Genomic DNA, 21,622 nt, shown 5'->3' with positions numbered 1-21,622 from the left:
CAGCCAGATCGTGTAAATAAATCGTGTACGATTCTCTCCTTATAGCTTCCTCTTAACCACCACTTAGCCGCGAGTTGGAGAATGATTCCAAGCATACTAAGAAAAAGACACGGCCACACTGAAGAAACAGTAACTTCTCTGTCGATGGCTGTGTACTGTGTATATATTCGTATACTTTCTCGTATCTCGACTCGGCGAGAAATAATTGGCTTCGACGTTCGATTTCAGTGACAATGTGACACCACGTGTATTATTACGTTAAATAACGCAATTTACATGTAGACGTCGTTCGAAAAGCATCTTACGTCAAACTTTTCCAAGCTTTTTACTTATCGTTAGACGGATCGAACAGATCGATATAGACGGAGCGAGGAACGCATCAAGTAGAAGCTGATATCTCTAGGATTTATCTTGCCGGAAGTAGATTCGGAAGAGGCGCGATAATATTTCTTACTTTTGGGTTTATTTTTGTTATCGCTACACTTTCTATATTATAATCGGCCTGTTTGAGTATACGCTACGATACTGTTGGCGTACAAGATTCAACATATAGAAAAATGGGGATATACAGAAGGGAGAAAGAAAGAAGAAGGAAGGGCGAAAGGAAAGGCGTGTACGCGCGCATAAAGCTCAATCCGAGCGACACACCTGTTGAACATTCCTTCGCAAATACCCGCGCGTCGACTACGTACATTGCATACGAAGGTGCATGCGGACGCAGGACGCAGCTGTGCTTGGCTTGCTTTGCCTTGCTTTGCCTTACCTTGCCTTGCTTTGCCTTGGCTTGCCTTGCCTTGCCTTGTCTTGTCTCGCCTTGTCTTGTCTTGATTTGCCTTGTTTTGCTCTGCTCGTGAGTATTCCACGAATTTCATGGAAATAAGTTTCACTATTCGTCTTTTAATGCAAATATCAACTTGCACGTTGATTTGTTTCTACGAAATTCCTTTGTATAAGCGATTCCAGATGAAAAAGCAGTATGGAAAAACCTATGATTTCACGTGATTTTTGTTGAGTAACGTAACGCTAACAACGGACTACGTAATAGAGAGTAAGACAATGCACGAAATATAATCATCTTTAATGAGAACTGGGATTTGAAGAAATCGATCTGTACACGCGTCGTTCGTTTGAATTGTAATTCTCTTTGCGCAAATTCTATCGCTATAAATTAATCGAGATGTTAAATTTGCTCTTGCCTAATTATACTCGTATGTTAATGATATACTTTGCTTTAAATTATTTATATACATACGCTAAAATAACGATGAGATGATATGTATATACGTATATTTACGTGTCCAAGTATATGTATATAGATACATATACGGGGCCAAATTGGACGATACGACGTTCGACCGTACTATTCGATCGGAATAGTTAAACAGTTGGAAAGATAAAAAGAGGCAGCAAAAAGGAGATGTATGAAACGAGAATCGTCGTTCGATCGATAAATGGATTTAGAGATTTTATCGCGATCATTAACTCGTCATTAGCTGTCGGCATAGGTTAATAAGGACTGTCCTTATGTAATTAAAGCAAACGATTGACGTCATCGGCTCTTCTATTTATGTAGCATCTCTTCGAGAATCGGAGAACCACCAGTAGTATACGCGTGTTTCTGTTTTTTCATTCTGATTGTCGACGATTCGATGTATCGAGCTGTTTCTACGAAAGCGTATGACGTCAAAGGAACGTACCCTTTTTTGTGCTCTGCGTTCCCGGCATTTAATAGCTATAAGCTAGTATCCACCTTCCAATTGGGAATTATTTTTCGATATGTTATTTTCGATATGTTAAAATGCGAAGGCATAGCAGAGGTAAAGTCACGATGACAATCACGATATTTCGTGACTGTGCGTTTCAAGCGTACGTTTGTTGGCCAGCAACGATCGAGTTTTTTTAGAAGATGCATCTATCCATCGGTCGTTGAAAAGTTTTCGAAATATTTCGCAAAAATCTGCGCACGTGTCCACGTGTACAGGTCGTTTATATCGGTAGTGCAAAAAGAGAGAGAATACGGATACGAGAGAAAGAAAGAAAGAAAGAAAGACCGACGTACGGGGGATGACGATGGGGATGGGAAAGGGGAAGAGAGAAAAAGAGGAAAATGGGAGAGAGGGAGAGGGAGAGAGATCGTGCAAAAGGGGAAGAGCTCGTATTCGCATTTGGAATCCCATACGCCATACAGTATACAGATTCCCACTTCTGTCGACTCAGCCTTTTCCTCCTTGTCGAGGTTACAAACAGCATCTGTACACGTCAGAGCACACCTGGGTGGTGATCTCGTGTATTAAATTATCGTCGTGTTGATCTTGCAAGCGAACGGGAGATCGTTAGTTTTGCTCCAAGATCCCGCGATCGAGGACGCCGGACGCCTCGATCCTCCGTCGTCCGTTCAACCCGCCTATCTCTCCTTCTCCTTGAGTTCTTCGGCTTCTCCGCGTCCTTCTCCCCGCTCCGCTGACAACCCCCGCCCTCCCTTTTTCTTCTCTTTCCCTCCTCTTCCTATCCCACCTCTTTGATCTTCGATCGTGACCAGATAACCAGCACTTTCGCGGCACTTTCAAAGTATTACCTCTAACTACGTTCGACTCTACCGGAAAGTTCTCGAACTTGTTCAAGAACGATATAGATTCCTCGATGCCTTTTCGCTTTCTTGATATTTCTTTTAATACCTATGGCATATAGTACTTATTTAAGTACCAGTTTAGTTTATGCACCTCCCTCTGCGCTGTTACCGTTTACAAGTGAATAAATCTCTCAATTTCTTTCATCGTCGATTTTTATCGTTGATCGGAACATCTGTCGGTACCGTGCACCATAGCTGCATATGTTATTCTTATACGTGTTCTTTAAATAGAATCAATTTCTCAACACAGCGTGAACAGCCATGAGTTTTTATGTAGGAATGAAACAGAAAAAGAGAATAATAGGTAAATATAATTTTAAGTATCATGTACAAATTCGTATATTAATTTGGAGGTGATCGATAATCCCTTTGCTGGTTGATCTCGTCACCTCGTTGTCTATCGATTTACGATCCGCGTCTACCTTTTCTTTTTCTTCCTTCTTTTTTTTCCCTTGAATCTGCTCGCTTACCGCTCAAACGGTTCCTTTTCTCTCCTCCTCCTCCTCCTCCTCCTCCTTCTTCTTCTTCTTCTTGTTCTTGTTCTTCTTCTTCTTCTTCTTCTTCTTCTTCTTCTTCTTCTTCTTCTTCTTCTTCTTCTCTTGCTTCAGCCATCTAATCTTTCTCCGCGTTTAATTTTTCTTCGTCCCTGCAAATACTTCGACTATCTTTTCTGCTTGCTTGCTCTATTAAGTAGCGAATCTGTATCGCGTCGTCTCTCTTCTTCCTAAGCTCCGTTCGTTTCGATTAATTTCCTCGCGAATGAACGCGTATGAATAAAAAGAGACGACGAGAAGACCATTTTATTCGAAAGATCCACGTGTTTGACCAGAACGATCTGCATACACGTGTAAGTACGCACACCACTGTCACCGGCGTAGAAATATCGGGTAAGCTGGTTCACGAGGAAAGCCAAGGAGGTCGGGAAGGGACTGCACTGAATCGCGTATATGTACGTACATGAATACACGAATGTGGTAGGAGACGGGCAGACAAACTCAGACCAAGACACGAAGCACACACGGTTCTAGCGAGTCTTCTCGTGAGCTCGTCGAGCAACTCCTTCTCACGATTGAGTCATCCGGCACGGGAAGAGGACCACCTGGTGAGGAGAGCCCAACGATGTATCTAACGATATAGACCGTTTCGCCTCGTGGCTCCTTCCTCTTATCCCATTCGACCCAACTGGCTTTCGACTTCAGTGGGTTCGACTCAAAACGATTCGATTCAACTTGTAACGTTACTATTCTCTCTCTTTCTCCTTTTTTCCCCCTCGTTTTGCTAGCGATCTTATATTCGTTATTTTCTTATTTGATGTTGATAATTCTGGGAACATGTTGCTGATTCTGGGTAGTGGCATTACAACGCAACAGGATATGCTTCGAGATACTCTCTCTCTCTCTCTTTCTCTCTCTCTCTCTTCAAACAAACAAATTCAACTGATCTCTTCTTTTCGATAAGCTCTCAATTCCGAATTCTCGGAAGAGTTTGTATAACACCGGAGGAACGACAAACGTTCGTTCGTTCGTTTTCATGCGTTCGTTCGATTATTACATTCGTTCTCGCGCCGCATTTTAGATCTGAAATAAAAATAGTTAAACGGACGCAAGTAAACGGGATACTTCGCAGGCATGTCGGTAATATTTCGGGTGCAAGGAAGAGATCTATATTTTAATTCGCACGATTCGAATGCAAGCATTTAAGATGCGTGTCGATAAAGGAGTTGCATTCGGTCGCGTGTAAGCATCGAACGTGTATACAGTACGTACGTACATAACTAGTGACTCGGATAACAGCGCGCGACAGAGCCGTGAAGCGGTGCCGAAGAGTGTATAGTTTTTTGCTAAGGGGGATTTACAGATTGCACACCTGTGCATGGCTCGACCGAGGAAAGACCTCACCTGTCGAGTAACCGGTCTCCATTGACTTTTTCTTCGTTTACGTACACTCACTTTGCTTTCTGCTCTCCACTCTACTCTCCGCTATCTGCTCTTCACCCTTCGTATTCCACCCATCTCGCCATCCATTCTTCCTTGCCCCTCAACCTCGACGTTTAGTTATAGTTTTCCACCCTAAAATCTTTACCGTGAGCCTTTCGTCTCCTATTTTCATCTCTAGTTGATCCGACGCAGGTTGATCGCGTTCACCATCCGTAGTTTTTTTTATTCTCTCTTTATCTTCGGGACTCGAGACGAACCTAGAATTCCAATTTAGTATAGCAGGAATTTATCTTTTTTCGCTCTGCGAAGAAGAGAAAGCTGTAGCTATAGCCGGAGACTTTTAATCGCAAATCGACGCTACTTTCGCAAATCTGGCTAAATACCATCGAAATACGTAATATCGGAAACGAACGGAAACTCGTCTACAGATAAATTCAACTATTGTAATTAAACCTGTTAAGTGGAGTTTTAATCGATCGATTACCGTTTATCGACGCCGATTATCGTTGCAAATTAATGCAAATTGTTAGAAAAACTAGATGAATTAGCGGCGCGATACGACGCAACGCAGCGAGACGGCCAATGATCGGCGATCAACAGTCGGCGGTCGGCGATCGATGATCGATGATGGACGATCATACTCGGTCTGAAAATCCGTGGGACGATGTTTAACGATCGAGACCGAGCGACTTTAGCGGCAAATTATCGGGCTGCAGGTAATTACCAGGTGGGGGTCCGATATAGAGTGGGGCGGTTTGAGAGTTCCAAGAATCGGTCGTGGCTAAAAATAAGATCCCACCCGGGAGCAGTGATTATGTTCCGAAAAAAGAGAACCGAGCGAAACGTTCTCCTCGGCGTGTACAGGTGCCGCCGCGCCGATGAGACGAAGGCAAAAGAACAAACAAGAAACCGTCGTGCGTTCGAGAATCTCGCATTGCCCCGCATCGCCGCGCATAAGAAGGCTCCCCTCGTCTCGCACATTGCTATGCAGTACCGTGCCGTGCTGTGCCGCTCTGCGCTTCAGCTCCGCTTAATGAAGTTGTCGGTTCGGGACGTTTACAGGTGGGGCCTACCTGCGTGTGGTCCATTCACAACGACTGCCGCGGGACTGGTTAGGAGGAGAGCTTTACATCTTTACTTTTACCTCACGAATCGCTTTGAGTTTGTCGAGCCTCGAAATGCCGTGTGCTCGACTCGAACAGGGCCGCGGTCATTATCGTCGACGTTGTCATCGTCGTCGACGACGTTCTTCTCCTTCTCGTTATTGCTGTCGCCGCTGTTTGTTACTGTCACCACGGTAAAATGACAAGGAGAACACGGACGGCCACTATTACGAGTGCCACGAAACAACTTGTACACTTTCGAGGGGTTAGGTTCGGGAAAGAGAGTGCAGAGACACTGAAACGTACAAGTACGAAATCCATACGCATCCGTAAGCAGTGTACGAACTGTACAAGCATATAAGTACTTACACGAGTCTCCGCGATGGATGGATTTAATACATCTTCGAATTTTACGTTTCTCGCACTCTCTCTTCCCCTCTTTTCCTCTCCCACCCCCCCTTTCTCCTTTTCTTCCGAAATATTCGCTAGTCTTTCTTTCCTCTGGCGCAGTTTTATCGTAGATTCGCCACAGAGACGTTATTCGTTCTTAAACTTCGGCAAATCTCGACTATGTCTTTCCAGCTCAACGGATATAAAACGATCGGTTTCTTTGACATCTTCGTTTCTTTCCGATTTGCCAATCTATTTTGTACTTTATTTCTTTTTCAGACTATGCATCGGCAACAGAGGCTTCGTTCCTCATCGTCGTCTTTATCATCGTTAACCTTACCGCTCTCGATGTCTCGTTCATCTATCCCATCCACAACTACATCGATATCGTCTGTAACGATGCCGTCTTCTACGACAACCTCAACGTCGCCATCGCCGTCGCCATCGACGTCGTCGTCGCCGTTGTCATCGTCGTCCATCTTTCTACCATTGTCAACGACGTGGCCGACATCGAACTTGTCGTCGTATTCCTGGAGCGTACAACAAACCTCATGCTCGAGGTTACCTTCGTTACCAAGCGAATCGTCGATCGTGTCAACTGTATCGATACCCTGCCCAAAACTCGTCTCTGTGTTAGCTTGGTCTGTGACACTGTTACTCGTTTCATCGTGCATCGGTCTAACGGACGCTGGCATCTTGAATGGACATCCTTTGGGTAAAAGGTCCTTTATCGATATTCAATGTAAGGGTATATACGATAAAAGTATCTTTGCCCGACTGGACCGTATCTGCGAGGATTGTTATAACCTGTTTCGGGAACCTCAATTACATCAACTATGCAGGTAATTATCCATAAAGATTCGAATACGTTCTATCAATCGTATATGCGACATACATCGTCTATTCGTCTAGTGTGTTTATTGTAACGTATCGTGGATTTAGATAACCATCGACGAACGAAATTTTTCGGTACCATCGCAAAGTAATGCACGCGACACGATTCCTTCCTTTCGATATAAAACATAAGCAAGTATGTACTTACATTTTTATTTTTTGTCACGAATGCTTTTACCCGGCCGTATCGTCGACATCCTCTATCCTTTCGATAGAAAACTTTCGTTTTACTGCACGCGTTACGTATACAGTGACTGCAATCGTCTTGTCTTTTTTACTTCGTCGATAATACGACGCGTATGCGATCGGATGTTTCGTGCCTCAAAAACAGTACAAATTAGAGAAAATTTAGGAGGGCAAGAAAGATGTTCAATACCGTCTAGATATGAAATTGTTCAAACATTTTCTCTGTAGAACGTGCGCGTGATTTCTTTTACGCCTTACGTAAACCGTTTACGAGAGGAAGTGCGACAATCGAAAGGTCGATACGTAACTTCGATTGTATTTCGATGGATTAAAGCGTACTTTCGATTAGATACGTCGATGATACGGATGTCGAGAAATCGCAAATCGTAAGCTCGAAGAAGGAAGGAATATTGGAAAAAGTGTATCGTCCAGTGATTGTTTTACCTTTCGTCGGTGAATTTGTGAGTCGAAGGTTGTCTAAAAATCCTTATCTTATAATAGCGAGAACGAACCTCGCTAGTATTTCACTTATTTTCAGATCTAGGACGAATCACTCAAGATAACGATATGTAGCGAATTCAGCGGATTATATTTAGTGTTTGTATTTTGAAATCTTTTCCAGGAAAAACTGCTTTACATCAGACTACTTCAAAGGATGCTTAGACGTACTGTTGTTACAAGACGAAGTAGAGAAGATCCAAACATGGATCAAGACACTTCATGGAGCGGAACCCGGGGTTTAGGTAGCTTCTTTTTTTGTGTTTATGATTTCTTATCCGCGTATTTTCATTTTATAGCTTTACATGTAGTACTCTATTCGCCGAACGCATTCGCTTCTCTCATTTTCCTCTCTTTTCGATCTACCCCGATCATCTTATCGTCCTTTCCTATTTTATCATTTTCTTTCAGCAATCATTCATCTTACTTGTGTCTCGAACAACTACTTCTTTCTCCTTTAACTACTTTTACCTCTTTAAATTCTTCTTCTTCTTCTCCTCCTCCTCATTCCCCTCTTTCTGTTTCTCTTTCTCCATCTCCATTCTCATCTTCTTGTCCTCCTATATTCCGATTCTTGAATTTTCTCTACTTTTTGGTTGCACGTTTGTTTTCGTTGCTCGTTAACAAATTCTCGTTCCCGATAGTTACCGACGTTTACGATCAAACTAGTTGTTTTCCGATCGACGGAAACTATACGCCTTTGTGGTCGTCTCAAGAATTTATGAACCACGACTCAACGATGCACACAATATACACGATGATACGCGACATATGCGCATGCTGCCCTTAGGTAATTCTAAGTAAATTTCGCAATAATAAAACGATGTTGCTCGATATTTTAGTACATTTTATAGGTATTTCAATAGACGCATTATGCGCATTTTGAGCGATGAGTAATTACTCTTTTTCAATTAATTTCTTCTAACTCTTACGTCTCGTAGATAAGTACATGTTTATTTGTATGCTTATCGATTTTTCAATATCGTAGCTAACCATATTTGAGGATACATAAGATACAAAATGGCGGCGTTACATTCTTTTACCGATTCGGTCGTTCGTTTTCATTCGTTTTTTCCATTTTTCTCCCAACGATTTTTGAGATGAGCAACACACATTTTTCGACATTTTTTCCAACTGTTTTTTGTCGCGCGTTATCGTGCCTCATCGAAACGACATAGATTTTGTACTAACGTACATTTTTCAGACAACACGACGGGTACAGGATGCCAATGGAAATATGTACTGCAAAGAGGAGAGAATAATAAAACAAGTTTTTGCAACATTCAAATATTTTTGCAGGTTCTGTTGCTGGAAGCAGCTGTTGCGTATTTTGTTGTTTTTTGTCTCCTTGCAATTACGATTTTTGCGGACAAGATATACCCATTGTAAATCATTTACTAGTCATTTCACATTTTATAAGAGAAAAAATATGTACACCGTTTCAATCGGTACATTTTTCAATTTTTCAATTTTTCAATTTTTCAATTTTTCAATTTTTCAATTTTTCAATTCTACGTTATTTAACAATCGTTGTATCGAAATTGAAGGATTCGTTTGTGTGTGTTTATCGTAAACGCGAAAAGGCGTGGTCTATTCGCTGACATTTCATGTGTCGTAAAACGACAATTTCACGTGTGTAACTGACAATAACAATGAGAAAGTTTCTTGTTTCAAGGCGTAAAAGAAGATCGTACGAAACCAAACGAACGAATCCTAGATTTTTTCTTTTCATTTCTTCTTTCCTTCTCTTTTTTCCTTTTTTCTTTTCTTCTTCCTCAGTTTTACATTCGATTTACAAACAAAAAAATCCGATTTACACGATAAGATATAAGGTATATATATATATATATATATCCGATCTAATTTATTTCTTTATATATTTAGGCAAAACTGCTTTGGTACGCAATACTTCAACAGCTGCGTTCAAGCATTGCTGCTTGAAGATGAAAAGGAAAAGCTTTTGGAGATGGTCGAGTACCTAGGCGGCAAGAAGTAAGAAGAAAAGAACACAGAGGCGCTTTCATTACGAAGACTTTCATTTACACGACATCTACGATGAACGATTCTAACAAGACCAACGAGGAACTACGAGAAACGAGAAGCTATAAGAAACAATTTTGACAACGATTTTCCGCAGAATTTTGAGTAACTTATCAACATTCGTTCATGCTATTTCCTTCACAACGTCCGAAAGATCGAACACCCCTGAACTGGGAATTCGAGGCACGCTACGCGATCATACCTCTTCCTTTCGTTTCCAGGATGCATCAAATGGATTAGCAGTAAATGTAATTGATTACTACACGCATACACTCGTTCACACGGAGAGAGCGGGAAAATGGGAGAGAAAAAGAATGAGATATGCAAATATGCATCCGGGAGGAAACAAATCTTTACGGAAACAGATTGAATTTTAGACAGATTTAATGGACGAATATTCGATGAATTATCAGTTAGATAAATCAGCAAAATTTCTGCTTTTGCTACAAGGCAGTCACAGATCTACCGACAGATCGACGTGATCGTAGACGTAATAAAGCATTAGTTAAATTATTCATTTTTATCGTTATCTCGACTTCGTCTCATTCGTTTTTCTCCTTTTTCAAAGCATTGCGTATCAAAGCATGAAAACGAAGTGGTATGAGCTAAGTTTGCGTGCTAATGAACCCATATACGAATCTAGTCGACAGAATATTTGCGTTTTATTCAATTAATCATTAATTATTTACTTTAAATACCGTCGTCCGTTATTACAACGATTATTATTTTTTATCCTTTTATATTGATATTATAATTCTTAGAAAACTAGCAATCGTACATGTTACTTATTCAGTATATGATTCCAATGGTTAAAGTAGATTGATAGATAGTTAAATAGTTAGATAGATAGAGCCTTTATGATGGTTTGTCGCAATTACCATTAAAAATCTCGCCCAAACCGCTTTATATGCACTTGTGGAAGAGGACAAGATTTTCGTTATAGATTTTAGTAATAGACTTCGATTCGATCGTCGAAATGTTCAAACGATTGGCTAAAGCAGGGCATTCGATACAAAAACCGAGGAAGATTCATGGATCAAATTAATACTACGTCACCAATTATCTACAGTATTTCTATTATTAATGCTATAATGTTACTGCTGCTACCACTATTACTATTACAATTGCCGCTCTACAAAAACTACAAAAACAGTAAAAATAATTATACTGTTGTTGTGGTTGTTAAATCATTGCTATTGCTACCTCCAATAGTACTGCTATCGCTACTGTGACCGTTATTACTGCTATTGTCGTTGCAATTGTATATAAGTAAAATTACTTGCATCGTCACTCTCGTTGCTACTCTATTTCCACTTTCACCACAGCTATTACATCTACTAATACTATTGTTTCAATTATTGCAGTTGCTATCGTTTTTATTACTGCTATTCTTATTGATTATTACTACAGCTGCTATTGCTACTTCTACTATTACAACCCTTACTATTACTATCGCTACTATTATTATCGTTAGTACTATTACTATTATTAACTTATTGCTATTGCTACGACTATGACTTCTATTACTGATATTGTGTTATACTATATTATATTATTTTATATTATATTGTTAGTTTATAGCATACTTATTGTTGTTTAATTGCTACGACAGTGTGACAACTTCGAGTTCACCTTTGACTATTTGGAAAAATATAGGGAAGCGAACAAAATTGCGTGGTGTAGATAGCTAAAACAACGACCAATGCGAATACTCGGTTGTTCGTGAGTCGAACGATGAACGGAGTTATGCGTATGTAGTAAATGTATAATATTTATTTATTTGTTTACTTTTTTAGTTTGAGAAAGGCGATCGTAAAGCGGTCACAAAACTTACGCAACAATATTCTTCGAAATAGTTATTGTATGAAAAAAGTTACGATCGAAATTAATCATTTCCGCGTATAAGTTTACAGCCCGATAGATGATCTCTGATTATCAAGCAGGAACCGTTAAGTGGATGCTATGAAAATTCCATTAACGTTACTAAATATTATTTATTGTTCTAACACTCGTCCCAATCCTGGGAATTACGAACCATTCCAAAATCAGTATTGAACCCATTCCGATATCGTTCCGAAATCTCATCGCCGATATATATCCGTTTCTACCTCGTAACATATGTAACTGTTCCTCGAAATCATCTACACACTTTTGTTACCGAGTCTTGCGAATGTCGCCGTTCCAACAGTTAAAACACCGATTATCGACTGTTCGTTTTACGATATATAATGTATTTTATGTATGTATATCGATGGTAACCCATTGCTCATGTCACCAGGTACGTAGGTAGAAACGAAAAAGACGCGGCGTGATGTGCATATATTATTTGATTTAATTCGATTCTTTTATAATTTTCTCTCCCCCTCCCCCCCTCTCTCTCTCATTCTGTTTCTCTCTATACATATATATAAAGTATACTATATTACATCTTATATAGTATATAATATATACTATCTGATATATAATATATAATGTATAATATATATTATATACTTTATATACATACATACATGTACATACTGTACATTATACGTATACTTTATATTCCATACGCATAAAGTGTAACGTATAAACACACATGTATATGCATAAAAAATTACGTACACGCGCTTCATGTACCTAAGCGACGTGTACGCACACATATGTGTACGCGTACGATTATTGACACGGATATTTAAATCTATTCTTGTTTTGCGTGAATAAAGATGATTCAAAAATGAACAGCCTTTTTGCCGCCTCTGTATCTCACCATTATCCCCATATGATGATTCTGATACAACCGATCAATTTAGCATTACCCAGCCTATATTACGCGTAATTTCTATTTACAGTTAATAACCATCAGCCGGAAGGATTAAAACTAATCAGTCAGAATGTAAATGAAACGTCGTTTCACATCCAATATATCTGACGATGATGATTTGGACACATAAACGTTATCAAGCTCAGTTCGAATAGATTTTTATAGATTACAGATTAGGACCAGTGCAGACGAACGGTTTTCATCAACGTCGCCGTCGCGGCATTTTGTTGTTGCGCTTTAAAACAAAATAGATTTAAGCAGTAAGCAGTAGCTGTAAGCAGTTCACATAGAACGCAACTTTGAGCGGCAACTAGATAAGCAGTAAGTTTGCGTCTATCAAAACAAACGCTCGTACTGTTTGGTTGCGAACGGAATACTGACACTCGGTGGACGTTACATCAAATTTTCATTAATTTTTACACTTAATTCATGAAAATATTCCCGACCATATAAACATAAATAATTTTATCTCGTTTTCCCTCAAATTGATAAACATGGAACTTTGAGAAGTCTGGCAATAATGAAGGGATATATCCAAGATCTCCTTCCTGTCGTAGATTAATATAGTCTTAAATAAAACTTACAGAAATGCATTTTTTTATAATTTTGGTAATGAGTTACCGCATCCATGTTATTAAATTTTAACTGAATGAACAAATATGCGATATGAAAGCGAACGTAAAACGCTTGTGTGAATTGTAAGAAAAGTCGGAGGCATAAATGCGGCGGCAAATTGTTGCGGCGGTGACGCTGACGCATCGTTCGTTCGTCTGCACCAGGCCTAAAGTGTCACATCGTATGATACTTGTCTGTGTTACTACTACATAATTAGACCCTCATTCGTTATACATAAATTTTCTCAGAGTTTCTCACTACGTATTTTGTTGACTCATGGCTGCAATTATTTTTAATTATTCATGATTAATATTTCTAGGTTAGGTTAAGAGGTTGCTAAGTAATAAATACTAAATAGATGAGCGAACTACGCTAATATTCAGTTTTATTAACAATGAGAAATAATCGACGATCTAAGAGATCCAATTGCAAGCAAGACATTTTTTGGAATAATAAAAAATCGGCGAGGCGACCGTCAGTATTTCTTCGCGTTTGTTGTAGTCTACTAATTTTAATCGTATAATCGCTCATTATAAAGATTATATTATAACATTCGTTCTTTGTAAAATCGTTCGTTATAACTTACGTCTAACATCTTGGTTTGTATAACCTGGTATAGTGAATAAGAACTTATAGACAAACGATTTCTTGATAATATAGTAATAGTTTCAACAATTCTATTCTAGTCATTTCACTTCATAGTTGAATATATAATGCACTACTTTTGTATATAATTATATTTATATGTACTTACGTGTCACTGTGGCTTCCGAAGTACGTATTTTTCAAACACTCTACACCTTCGTTTACTGGAAATGACATTACGTGAAAAGCCAAGTAAAGGTAATAAAAAATAATGCAACAGTAAAAGAAATATCGTATCGTGTTCGATAAAGTAACCTCAACGAGAGGTGAAGAATAAGAGAAAAGATAATATGTATAAAAGTAGCCTCTTTTTTTTCTTGTAAATTTAGTTTATAACTTGCAAAACAGTATAATTCTTGCTATTTTATACATGTACAATGTATATGTGCATATGTACACAACACGCGCACAGTGATTGCATATGCGCTAACCAAATATATTATCAAACATGTTATACTAGATTTCTATGAAACGCATTAGTATAATAAAAATTATCGTAGAAACACTGCATACTTATGTACCTGAAATTAGGCAGAGCTTTTTTCTTTACAATTTGTACTGTCGTGTGAGTTTTACAACTGTACGATATCAGAAACATAATGATACTGAACTTTGAGTAATATTTAGGACGCTGAGCTTTTTCATTTTTTATTCCTATCTAATTGGTTCTTCGAAAAACAGCTTGTGTTTTTTTGTACATTTCGCTGAAAACAGTTGTTACATTTGTGCTTGATGATAAAACTTGAGGGAAAAGAAGTATAAACACTCGTACAAAGAAAGAAAATGATTAAATAATCGACTCCATGTACTTACGTATATATGTATATGTATATGTATATATATATACACATATACATATATACACTTAGGCTTGTATTGTCTACGTATGATAACGGTAACTTACGTTCGCTTTATTCACTTTGCGTATGTCTCCACGCGTTAAAGAATAAATCTCTCCTTTAATCGTGATGGTTATTGTTATATCGAAGAGTAATTGAAGGCACAACATGCAATGGCTCTCCCTTCCAATCTTCTTCCCTCCCAACCCTTTCTCCACTGACACTCATTACTGACTCACGCGCACTCACCGACTCATTTACTTACTCCCTTTATTGACTGATATGAATCGAATTGCAAATCCACTCCTGCTACAATTACAATATTCAAAAGAATTTTGCACTTGAATTTTCAGTAAAAGAAATTTAAACTGATTTTCCGTGTACACGAAATCTGTACAAACATGTATATTCAAGTTGTCCATGGTTACTGTGTATCCTTAATTCCACATATTCATATGGTGTCTTGATTGCTGTATTCTGCATTGTAAAATATCAATTATATTAGAACGAGTCTTTAAGAAAATGCAAAGTATGTAATTGGATCATCCTGAAGCTTCCTTGATAAAACATAAATAAGCACCATTGTAACGAATGTATTTTGGCGATATCCGTAGATTTCTGTTGTATGATTTTGTTGATTTTGATTTAACATTTCTAAATAACACTTGCGAAATTGGGCCATGAAAGTACCCGATATGGTAAATACTATTATATAACGTTGGTAAAAATACGTAATAGTATTTATTTGAATTCACGGATAATGAATTTTCGTGATGGTATACTCTTTCACAACGAGAAATTCAAAGCCATCTTTACTTTCAGAATGATCTAATAAAATTACTGCATTAAGGAAGTAACTTACTTCAACTGGGAAGTATTGTAGATTATCATCCGAAGCTGCAAATTCGTAATCACCAAACAATACAGGTTCAGAATCATTTTCATCGACAAAACCCTATATCAACATGAGAATGTAGAATTGAGCTGTATACCTCACTTATAAAAGAGTCGACTTACTTACCCAGACATTAAACTTTTTAGGCGCACTTCTCATTTCTTCATTGGGTAAAATCGATTTCGGTGCATGTTCAACTGTAAATCCAGTAACATAAATAGAACTTCGTAACTTAATTAATAAATATCCTGGAAAGCCTTGAAATGCCCAGCAAGCACCTGGTTGTATTGGATTTCCTTGTATCACTGTACGAGGATTATTATTTTCATGATATAATGTAAAAGCCAACAGTTTGACTACCCTAGTTTTTATATCGTATTTTTGAGTACAACGTGTACTAATGATCTGACCACCTATTAATAAAAAAATCTAATATGTTTTATCCAGTCAGAACAATATTGAGCCGAATCAATCTATTGAATTCGACAAACTCACCGGCAGATTCTAAAGCATAATCAACACGTCCCGTTTTGTCCGCATCATATATTTTTATGGCTTCCTTGACTATTTCGCGAACGCGATCATCCGTTATAACATCATTCGCAATCCATGATTTGTCTCGAACTGTAAAAAGAATTATTTTTCATACACTTTGCATTCACACCCGTTGTATTTGATACATAATTAAGAACATGAATATTTCACTCGCTTTAAATGAGTACTGCGATTATTACGTATCGGGTACCTTTAACTTTTTCTGCGTTCGACATCAACGTACCGAAATGATCAATTAAGACCATTTCGATGCGTTTTTCTAAATCTTCGCTAGTAATATGATTTGTACGTGTGCTACAGCATAATTTTAACTCCGAATAAAATTCTTTCAGTTTCTCCAACTGAGACTTAATAACATCAATTTCTTGAGAATAGATATCAGCTAATTTATATTCTTTCAGTCTCTCCTCCAACAATAATATTTCATTCTGAAAGAAACAAAATACAATGTCAAGTTCAGATAATATTACATCGAAAAGTATTACGAACAAATTGTTTAAACTTACATCATCTTTTGGCCAGATATATCCCCTTTCTTTAAGCCGCTCCAGCGCTTGAGTTATATTGAAAAGGCGGTCCTGTGTATATTAAATATATGACTAGTAGCTAATCCGTTAAAAAAACTAACAAACTTTTCATATTGTGTAATTAAATGTCAACAAAGAGCCTTACAGATTGTTTGATAGTTCGATCCTCCAAGTTGTTGATCCTACTGTGTAATTTTTCGGTGATCGATTCAAAATTATCTTCTTTTCCAAACATTTCCCCCTTTAAAAATAATTGCTTTTCACTTGCAACTAACTCCTGTCCAGTTCCAAATTCCCGCGTAATTACTTTGGTTTGAGGAAATAGAGCTGAAAGATGTGGTAAACACCAGCAACCTGAAATATAAAAATATAATCTTCTTCAAGTTTTGCTAATCTTGTAACTTGATACAAATACCGAGAGAAGGATAGACGAAGGGACTCACCATTCCGATGATATCAAGATATAGAGATTACATCCATATTCCTTGTGAAGCACGAATACTCCAATTCTACATCGCCAGTGAAGTAATCCTACTCCCTCTATCCTTCTCCCATAGTTAAATTTAATCATTTGATTTCATTGATTACAGTTATTTTTTGTTTTACGTTGATAACATTACGATGTTTACGAACATCAATTTCTCCGAACGCGTTGAACTGCATATGAACGTGCTTTTACAGATACCACAGCACCGGGCATATATAAGGATAAATTTTTGGTAACTATTGTTATTTAACTCATTTATATACACGATAAAAACATATAATGACTAGTAATAAATAATAATGCATAAAATATATCGAAAACATAACATGATAATACCTTTCGGTATCAATTACAATCTGTCACTTTTTATTTAAAAATTACGGGAGGTCAGTTATGCATCACAAGGCAAACATACATACACACATACATAAATTTATATATGTATGTATGTATATATATATGTATGAATATAATATAAAGTAAGTTCAACCAAATCCCACGTCACTATAAACTACAAATAAAACAAATTATATAGACGGTAAATAAAAAAATTTTGAAGAAAAGATCAAATTCTAACCAATGCTAAGGCATCTCGGGTAAAGACACGTTCACACCGGGCAGAAAATATACTGACAAATTTTTAATTTTTTTTATATATTCAATAAATAAATCGGTTTGAAAAGACGTTAAACTGATAATATTGTTAAAGATGCGATAGGTCGTCTCAGTGACATCATAGGGAATATTGTGCAGAGAATCCAGACAGATAAAGGACTGTTTTTGCACGATGTAAGTTCCTGAAACAAAAAGAAAAAGAAACGCCAGGATAGGTTTCACCGGTCTTCCCGAAGATGCCAAGGCAAAATCTCGATCTTGTGGGTGAAAATGGCAGATAATAAAAAGGAAAGAAAAAAAAAGAAAAATAAAAGAATATCGATATGAAGTCACGAATTTCTTAATTGACGAACCGTTTACAGTGACTTAGTGGTTATAAAATTTACCAGTAAGAAGAAACAATGGCAATAAAGCAATCCAAAACAGTATTGGGCTTTTCTGATGCATCCATCTCCTAATACTGGATACACGACTCAACAACCACGAGTCAAAGAAAAACACCCTGACCATAAAAAGATAAATATAATGCAAAGGACTGTCAATATATTTCCAAATCTTGGACCATCTAGATTCTGAAATTACATAAAATTAATATGTGTTAATAAATTATTCATTTTATGTTACATTATAAGAAAATATGAAGAGATTATGAGAAGATTGCATTTATAGACATGTTAAATAATTGAAAAATACCATATCTTTGATATTCATAAGTGGCATAATATTCTCTTCTTCTGACTGGCTTGAGCTTTAGAAATTCAAGGAATTTGCTAAACCATAAAGCAGTAACCAATATAAAACTCGTAAACTGATGTGTTATTTTGCTTCTTTGGCTATAGTTATTTGAAGCTGTTTCTTCTAATTCAGTATCTGAATCAACAGCAGATGTAATTCTACATTTTCGAGAATCAATACGTTTTAATGGTAAATCAGAGCTCAACGATTGCCTAAGAAATAAACATATTTTTTTTAAATGGTTTCATATAACTTTAAGAATGATTTGAAACACATAACAAACCTTGATTGTGAATTCGTTGAATTAGTAGGTTCTGCATAAATTACTTCCCTGTGACAACGGTACTGTTCTATATGTGTCTTTGTGTATTGAGCTTTAGACTTATCCGTACTTGATATATGTGCTCCATAATATTCATTAACAAACTATAAAAGACAGTAACGAATAAGATATAAATTATATGTATGTATGTAGAATTCCAATAAATGAATACCAATAAGTGAATAAATAAGGATATATTTGTAGTTTACTGAAATATTTTGCATTAATCCTCAATCGTACTATGAGTCACATATATGTACAACACATTTTTATCATATACAAATAAAAATTCTAAGTCATTCTTCATTCGTTATTGATACTCTAACGTAAACATCCATTCGGTATTTAATCATGTATTATTTGCAATTCTGCATCTATAATATAATATTGGAATCAAATTGTTGTACTTACTATAGAATCTTCTGCTTTTGTCCCTCTCTCGTTTCCGATATTTGTTCTTTCATATACAACATTCTCAGACGGAACATGCAAGGATCGATTAGAATCCTGCGTATTTGAATGGATGGATCGCCGTGACATATTAGGCATGGCTAGTATACCTGGCGCTATTTCATAACGACACTTGGACCTTTCAGAATAGGTGTAGTCCGTTTTAGGAAATACACTAACAAACATTAATAACTAATGTAAAATAGTTTCATATGATACAATATAAAAATAAAATTAATCATTCGTAACAGCCGCTTGGCTTTAACTTCACTTTAGGGGACATAGAATTATTGAATTCTTTTTTTGTCATTTCATAGTTTTTGAGGCATAGAATCAAAAAATGCAAGTCTTAATTCTAGGAATCCAATTCAAAAATCATGCGTATGTAAAATTTAGCATTCTTAACGTATTTTACAGGTTAGTATGAGATGCCATATTGCTTCTATCTATCATCTGATTGGTCCGCACAGATGAGCATTGAACTGAATTTCGCTTAACGGCGGTCAAAGGGTAAAGTATAACCAAACCCTAGTACAATACACACAATTCAAAATCCCGCCACAAAATGGCCACAACTCACGTGCATTTGTGTACGGTCAGCGACTCCACTCATTGGACAAATTACGAACAGAAGCCAACATGGCGTTAAAATAACGTATAAAATATGCTAAAAACGCTCAACTTTACGTACAGATATATTTTGAATCATCAGATTCCAAAGTTAATATTTGTATTTTTGGATCTTACTCGTTGAAAGCTATCATAACATATAAAAAAAGGGGCCAATGAATTTATGTCCTCCAAAGTCAAATTCAGCCAACTTATTTATACGAAATTATAACTTATATAAGAAATTAATTAATTAAATTTCAATGAACGTGTATAAATACACAATAATATAACAACATGACCTTCATTTCACAAATACATACTTCCACCAATCACCAGCTTGCTTATAGATTTCATGCGCAGAACATGATCTATCAGACAATTCTTCTTGTTCTGTTTCCTCTGAAGAATAATCACTAGTAATAGTTCTATGTGGAAAGATGTTTTTTTGGCTTTCTCCGCTTTTATGTTCAAATGAACCTTCCTTGTTATCAGTTTGACCATTTGCAAATATCTGTTTTTTTGCCTTTTGCCGTTCAGATCGACGTTCTCCTCTTTTTGTATAGACAGAAGGATTTTCAATTCGCTTATTTTTATCCCCCAATGTTGTTTCAACAGTGAGAATTTCTTTTTTTCTTTCCACTATAGCCTCCACATTTTGATCATTTGTTTTACTGCTACTACCAGATCTATAATAATGTTCAAATTATAGTTGAGATTATGCGTAAACCATGTCTAAATTTGTAGTCTCCCAACCATATGTTTTTAATACATACAATATTCTAGGACCAGATCTTTTAGTATTTGCAACTTCTCCAGGAGTATGAGATCTCTCCTGACTTAAACTTCTTAAATGATAATGATGTTCTAGAGTTTCTGGTTCACTCATGACACAAGTTTGCACCAAAGGAGTTCTAGAACGTGATCTACTTCCACTTCGTAATTCATAATGTCGTTGTTCATTCTCCATAGTTTTGCTAAAAATAGAAATAATCTATTTTAAGAGATTAACAAAAAAAATTATATTAATAGAGATAGATACAAAGTCACAAAAACTACAATCCATCAGGGTGCACAGTATATAAGCTAAAAATAGTTTCCCTCCTGCTGAAGGATCTTTAAACAGAATCCTTCTCTGCTGGCTTTTATACCAAGCACACTTTTTCTCTCTCTCTCTCTCTCTCTCTCCCTCTCTCATTGATTTCAGTTTGTTTTTTTTTACTGGACCTCTCCTAGCGCGATACGCTGCACATGTCGCACATTGCTATATCATATGCACAATCAAAAAATATCTATTTGTTTTCCTATTTCTTACTTCACTAAGGGAAACCAATATTTAATATATGAGAGACACAGATAGATGATCTAGGATCTGATCTCATTTATACATATACATATCTTGGCACTCGGTTCATACACGTATAATGTATACACGTCTGATACGTAAGAAGAATTAATCTTAATAATACTTTCGTAACACAGACACAATGCATTTTGAAACACTTTTAGATAAATATTTGTCGAAATCATAGATATATCTGACATTAAACGTTAAGTATATACACCCACATATTAATATCAAAATTTAATCTCGCCACTAACTTTCTCGAAAATCTTTCTATTTATAGAGAACTCACCGAAAATATATAAAAGAGATTCGCGATTCTTCCTAAGTGATTCGATATGTCGTGCATTCAAGAAGATAAAAAAATATTCGCTTTATAATGTAAGTTATGCAAGATGATGATTTTCGTGGTAACTTTAAAATATCTGTCAACATTTATGTTCCTTCAAGATCTAACACGAGCTTGCAAGTTGCAATGCGTAGAAAACGACGAATAGCCGTAC

General features: G+C 36.8%; 3 protein-coding genes across 13 annotated transcripts in view; 1 reads left to right on the top strand and 2 right to left on the bottom strand.

The window, feature by feature from the left end:
• Positions 1 to 973, bottom strand: part of LOC117158560 (peroxisomal leader peptide-processing protease) — a 16,303-nt gene extending 15,330 nt beyond the window's left edge. The window contains exon 1 of the mRNA XM_076618444.1: positions 764 to 973. Coding sequence (XP_076474559.1) covers positions 764 to 872 — 109 coding nt within the window. The 5' untranslated portion in view covers positions 873 to 973. The remainder of the gene's footprint in view (positions 1 to 763) is intronic.
• The window catches only part of ITP (ion transport peptide), a 23,085-nt gene extending 10,687 nt beyond the window's left edge, over positions 1 to 12,398 (top strand). For 7 of the 8 annotated variants that reach the window (XM_033337624.2, XM_076618452.1, XM_033337626.2 and 4 more), the window contains exons 2-4: positions 6,339 to 6,901; positions 7,762 to 7,882; positions 9,522 to 12,398. In XM_033337624.2, the coding sequence (XP_033193515.2) occupies positions 6,342 to 6,901; positions 7,762 to 7,882 (681 nt within the window). In that variant the 5' untranslated portion in view covers positions 6,339 to 6,341 and the 3' untranslated portion in view covers positions 9,522 to 12,398. Of the gene's footprint in view, positions 1 to 4,820; positions 5,283 to 6,338; positions 6,902 to 7,761; positions 7,883 to 9,521 lie in introns of those variants that run through there. The other variant, XM_076618455.1, reaches the window with a different exon arrangement.
• Positions 4,594 to 21,622, bottom strand: LOC117158558 (uncharacterized). 4 transcript variants are annotated; one of them, XR_013058336.1, is made up of 16 exons: positions 21,412 to 21,622; positions 20,551 to 20,751; positions 20,098 to 20,463; positions 19,127 to 19,340; positions 18,677 to 18,819; positions 18,352 to 18,605; positions 18,045 to 18,230; positions 16,702 to 16,910; positions 16,536 to 16,607; positions 16,220 to 16,457; positions 15,970 to 16,098; positions 15,601 to 15,887; positions 15,442 to 15,534; positions 14,981 to 15,056; positions 13,850 to 14,888; positions 4,594 to 4,823 (listed from the first exon to the last, which is right to left on the bottom strand). XR_013058336.1 is itself a non-coding variant. In XM_033337606.2 (15 exons), coding segments are annotated over exons 2-15 (2,463 nt in total). In that variant the 5' UTR covers positions 20,745 to 20,751; positions 21,412 to 21,622; the 3' UTR covers positions 14,833 to 14,883. The 4 variants fall into 4 exon arrangements, 2 of the variants coding, with proteins under 2 accessions (XP_033193497.1, XP_076474556.1); XR_013058337.1 differs by lacking the exon at positions 4,594 to 4,823 and having other exon boundaries at positions 14,293 to 14,444; positions 14,645 to 14,888; XM_033337606.2 differs by lacking the exon at positions 4,594 to 4,823 and having other exon boundaries at positions 14,833 to 14,885.

This window comes from Bombus vancouverensis, chromosome 5 (assembly GCF_051014615.1).
Source record: "Bombus vancouverensis nearcticus chromosome 5, iyBomVanc1_principal, whole genome shotgun sequence".
Lineage (NCBI taxonomy): Eukaryota > Metazoa > Arthropoda > Insecta > Hymenoptera > Apidae > Bombus > Bombus vancouverensis.
The sequence above is the reverse complement of the archived record's forward strand: the minus strand, read 5'-3'. Positions and strand labels throughout refer to the sequence as shown.

Coding starts and splice junctions, on each gene's coding strand:
- LOC117158558 (XM_076618441.1), bottom strand. CDS start 20,744: ATGGAGAATGAACAACGACATTATGAATTACGAAGTGGAAGTAGATCA. Junction 18,231..18,351: donor TTATGAATATCAAAGATATG/GTATTTTTCAAT, acceptor ATGTAATTTCAG/AATCTAGATGGTCCAAGATT. Junction 15,535..15,600: donor CTAAAAAGTTTAATGTCTGG/GTAAGTAAGTCG, acceptor ATGTTGATATAG/GGTTTTGTCGATGAAAATGA.